At 56.2% G+C, this 4,531-nt stretch overlaps 1 protein-coding gene across 1 annotated transcript; it reads right to left on the bottom strand.

Annotated features, from left to right (window-relative positions):
• Positions 1 to 1,232: 1,232 nt before the first annotated feature.
• On the bottom strand, positions 1,233 to 2,013 carry LOC102990751 (protein FAM78A; the record flags this gene model as incomplete). Its single annotated transcript, XM_028497380.2, has 1 exon — positions 1,233 to 2,013. A coding segment is annotated over one exon (549 nt), but the record flags the coding sequence as incomplete, so codon positions are not given.
• Between the last annotated feature and the right edge of the window lie 2,518 nt (positions 2,014 to 4,531).

Raw genomic sequence — 4,531 nt, 5'->3', positions numbered from 1 at the left:
AGAATAAATATGTAGCTTTAAATTACAATCACACTTAAGCTGAAACGAGTTCTCCTAAATATGACGTCACGTCCCACGAGTGGCACCGTTGGGCGCTCTAAGAAACACGTTTACAGATGGCGACTTGGGGCTCGAGGGCAAGAGGGCTGCCCAGGGCGCAAGATTCTTCTGCCCAGCGCTGCTTTCCGTGCCCTCATGGGGGCCAGATGGGCGCTTAGGGATTTTCTCACCTGGTCCCCAATTTTACAGAGCTTACTGTTTTTTTGCATTTTGTGAAAAGTTCCAATTTTGTAAAAATTTTTGCAATCTTACGAGAAATGAGGCCCAGGAGCCCCCTTCCAAACCAGACTGGGACCCTGGTTTCCTGACTCCTGCCCTGGGCGGCCGCCCACTGGGCTGGCCCCTTCCCACCAGACAGGTCTCCGGGAGCCCCTTCCCTGGGGGAGGAGCTGGAGGTGTCCCCTCCCCGCCTGCCCCTGGGGTTCCCCCAACAACAAACACCACTTTTTCTTCCCACCTTAACCTTCTTCGCCCAGGCCACACTCCCAGGGCCTAACACGAGGGGGAAAGGGCCAACAGCGTTTTAGTTTTTAGTTATAAAAGCTGTGTTTTTGTTTAAAAAAAAAAAAAAAAAAAGCAAGCCATCGAGAAGTACAAAAAGTGAGAAACGAAAGTCCTGTCCTCCGTGCTTCCGCCTCCCTCGCTGAGGTTACTCACCACATTACACTCCGATAAACATCCTTCTAGAGCATCCTCCCTGCACATACACACAGTAAATGTTCCCGTTTTTAGCGCTTTTAACAAAAATGGATTCCTACCCTACATATTTTGCAACTTCTTTTAATGCAACGATGATAATATGATATAAAATCTCTAGCTCCTCCTCCTCATGTGTAAGAGCCTCATCCTATTCTGCCCTGGAGACAGACCATAGTTTCACCCCCTACTGATTGGACACTTGGGGTGTTCCTGGCTCTCTTCAGTAATGGACAGGGCTGAAAAAAAAAAAAAAAAAAAAAGGAACGGAAAAAGCCGTTGTTTCAGGGAGTCTGTTGCAAGTGAATGACGGAAATTGCGAGGAGAGGAAAGGAGACCCAAGGTGACACTGAGGGCGCACGTGGAGCGGTCGGTCCCGCCTGGGTCTCCTCCCTCCCCCCGGGGGAAGCAGGTCCCAGGGGGGCGGGGGGGTGGGGGGGGTTGCGAGGAGAGGAAAGGAGACCCAAGGTGACACTGAGGGCGCACGTGGAGCGGTCGGTCCCGCCTGGGTCTCCTCCCTCCCCCCGGGGGAAGCAGGTCCCAGGAGGGCGGGGGGGTGGGGGGGGGGGCATCCCCGCGCGTTCGCACAGTGAGATCCGCCCGCTGGAGAAGGTAGAAAGGTTGTATTTCGCTGAACGACTGCAGAGCCCGTGCGGGTTGTTTGCGCGGTGTGATTATTTGGGTGTCACCTCGCGGGCGCCCTGGCTGTTACCGGTGCTTAGGGGGGATCACCACCAGCGCCGGGCCGTACTTGGGCCGCCACATGAGGACCTGCGCGTCGTTGGCATTGGGCTTGACCAGGGCGCTGGGCGGGATGGGCTCATTCTTGCTCAGGATTTTGGGCTGGTCCTGGGCGATGGGCTCCCGCAGCCGGGCGCGCTGGCCCAGGGGCCGGTTGGGGTTCACCTCGATGCCAAGCTGCATGCGCCAGTGCAGCGTCTGCAAAATGATCATGTCGTTGGTCGCGGTGTTGGTGGCCACCAGCCACGTGATGAAGCTCTGGTCCCGGTAGATGTTGGTCAGCTTGGCCACGTTGCTCTCGCTGACGGGCACGGCCCACGTGACGCTGGGGTAAAAGTTGTCATTCATGCTGATGATGAACTTGGAGTCTCTCTTGGTGGGGCCCACGATGGTGCAGGTCTCCGTGGTGTTGCCGTACCAGGGGTAGTTCACCCCGTCCGAGTCGCTGATGGCCTCGATCTTGCCTTCCTGGAGGTCCGGGAGCTCCCAGCTGGACCTGAGGAGAGGAAGGCCCGTTTACTTGGCCAGCCACGCACAGGCTCGTCTGCATCCCCTTGTCCCTGGGGCTTAGCTCCCCAGGGGGCCAGATAGTAAACAGACACCCAACATCATGTCAGGGAACTGGGGCTCCCCTAGACATGGCCCCAGGGGGGCCACAGAACAAGCCACATCCTGTTCTCTTGCATCATCTCAAATTGGTCTCCCCCGGAAACCACCGTAGACAGGGCTGGATTCTGGCTGGGCTTCGGGAAGCCCTAGCTGCCCCTGCCCTCAAGGGAGGGGCCTGGGGGCAGCACACAGTAATGGGGGGCCCTCACCTGCGCTGTGCCTCCCCGTCCCATGTCCCAGCGGCTGGTGGGACGGCCACATGCAACCCTGTGACCTTGGTTAGGGCGGAGGCCACTGGCCCCCGAGAGGTTGGGGTGGGGCTACTCTCCTGGCCACACGGCGCGTCAGGGCAGCCTGGGTAGGAGGGCAGGTGGCGGGGAGTTTCTTCCTCTTGCTTTAGGGGCCCCCGGTGGCCGTGGGATCGGCACATCTGGCAGTGATTTCAGCCCCTCGTTGACCAGCGTGTGACCGGGGTCAAACGCCCACCTGCCCCCGAGCTTTGGTGTCCAGCACCGGGGCCAGGGGCATGGGAACCAGCGCTCAGGGCCCTCGCCGAGGCCCTCCACGTCTCCTCCGCCACACGTGGGCCCGGGCTCCCTGGCCCTCTGCCCAGCGAGGCCAACACCGTGGGCGGTGCCCTCTTCTCCCCACCGCCCACCCTCCCCCCGCCTTGTTTCTGCTCATGCCTGCCTAGAATAGGAAGCACAGCTCAGCCAGAAAGGCTCCCACCTGGTTGGCCCCTGTCTTCGGAGCAATAGAACCAAGAAAACCTAACCAGCCAGTCTCAAAACTCTGCTCTCAGTTCCAGCCTCGGGGCCAGCTTTACAATCAATGCCTCCTGGACTTGCTGCAGCTGCCGGGGAACCTGCACTTGCAGCTTCGGGCCGGTCTGAGAACCAGCAGCACTTGGTCAGCCCGACTTGCCGAGGCAGGGGCCTCGGCCTTCTGCCAGCCGGGCTGTCCAGAGCCCGGACTCAGGAAACCTACTGGCCTTGCTGAAAGTCTCAGCCACCCTCTCACTGGTGTGAGACCCTGGGCAAAATCCCAGCCCTCCCCGGACCCCAGACTCATCACCCACATCCCACCTGGGGTCATGGAAGGACACAGGCAGGAACATGCCAGTCCAGGGCAGGGCACAAGACAAATGCCAGTGACTGGCGCCTGCTAGCACCATTGCTGTCACTATTGTTACTATAATAATAACTCTCTGACAGAAGAGGACTGTCCTAAGTTGCTCTGAGGACACGTGGCTGGGGGCACAGCAGCGTCTGGGGAGCCCACCCCGTAGAAACTCAACAGTCACATCCACCCCACCAGACAGATAAAGTAACGGCAGCTGGAGGTAGGGGCGGGTGTCTTTTTCCCAAGTTGATTTAGCTAAGCAGTCAGGCCTGGGCACCTGCCACACCAAAGCTCAGGACGCTTTGCCCCAAGAATTCCAGACACCTGTGTACACCAGCGGTGCTCTCCAGAATATACGACTTTACAAAACGCATTCCTGTTCATAGCAGCATTATTCACAATAGCCAAAAGGTGGAAACAACTGAAGTGTCTGTCAACGGATGATGGCTAAAGTGCTCTATCCATGCAATGGAATATTATTCATCCTTAAAAAGGAAATTCTGACACATGCTACAACATGGATGAACCTTGAAGACATTATGCAAAGTGAAATAAGTCAGACACAAAAGGACAAGTACTGTACGATTCCACATATATGAGGTCCCTACAAGAGTGACATTCATAGAGACAGAAAGGAGAATGGCGGTTGCCAAGGGGCTGGGAGAGGGAAACGGGGGAGTCAGTGTTTCATGAGTGCGGAGTTTCAGTTGGGGAAGAGGAAAATGTTCTGGAAACAGACACACAACAATGTGGATGTACTTAATGCTGCCAAACTTAAAAATGGTTAAGATGGTAAATTTTATGTAAATCTTATCACAATGTAAAAAAAATGCATTCCCCTACGGAAACGCATCGCTTAATGTTAGCAGTCAGCAAATTTGGGACGATCAGGAATGTGATTTTGCTAATTGTTCTGTTTATTTCATTAAAAAGGTCACAAATTAGGGTAACACCTGCCTAGTAGGCCATCTCCTGCCCGGGGCCCCGAGCTCATCAAACGCCAAGGAGGAGGTCACCGCCGTGAGCCTGCAGATTCAGCTGCCCCCGGGGGTGGCCGCCATGGACCCGAGAAGGGGGTCAGCGTCCCTGTCCCGAATTTCTCAGAAGCCTGTGTCCCACCCGTGCCCGGCCTCCTGTGGTGGAAGGCACCCACTCTGTCTTCTCACAGTGGTTACACTTGCTTATAAAAGTTTCTGTTTGTTTGTTTTTAAGGCAGAAAGCCATCTTGCCAAAAGACCTTTTCTCTTGCCTTCGCCCTCTTTCACTCCCTAAGAGCTGGCTTGTTGTGGGACGGGGGGTTGCC

The sequence above is a fragment of the Physeter macrocephalus genome, chromosome 13 (genome assembly GCF_002837175.3).
Source record: "Physeter macrocephalus isolate SW-GA chromosome 13, ASM283717v5, whole genome shotgun sequence".
Taxonomy (NCBI): domain Eukaryota; kingdom Metazoa; phylum Chordata; class Mammalia; order Artiodactyla; family Physeteridae; genus Physeter; species Physeter macrocephalus.
Note: the sequence above shows the minus strand (reverse complement) of the source record. Positions and strands in the feature narration are given on the sequence as shown.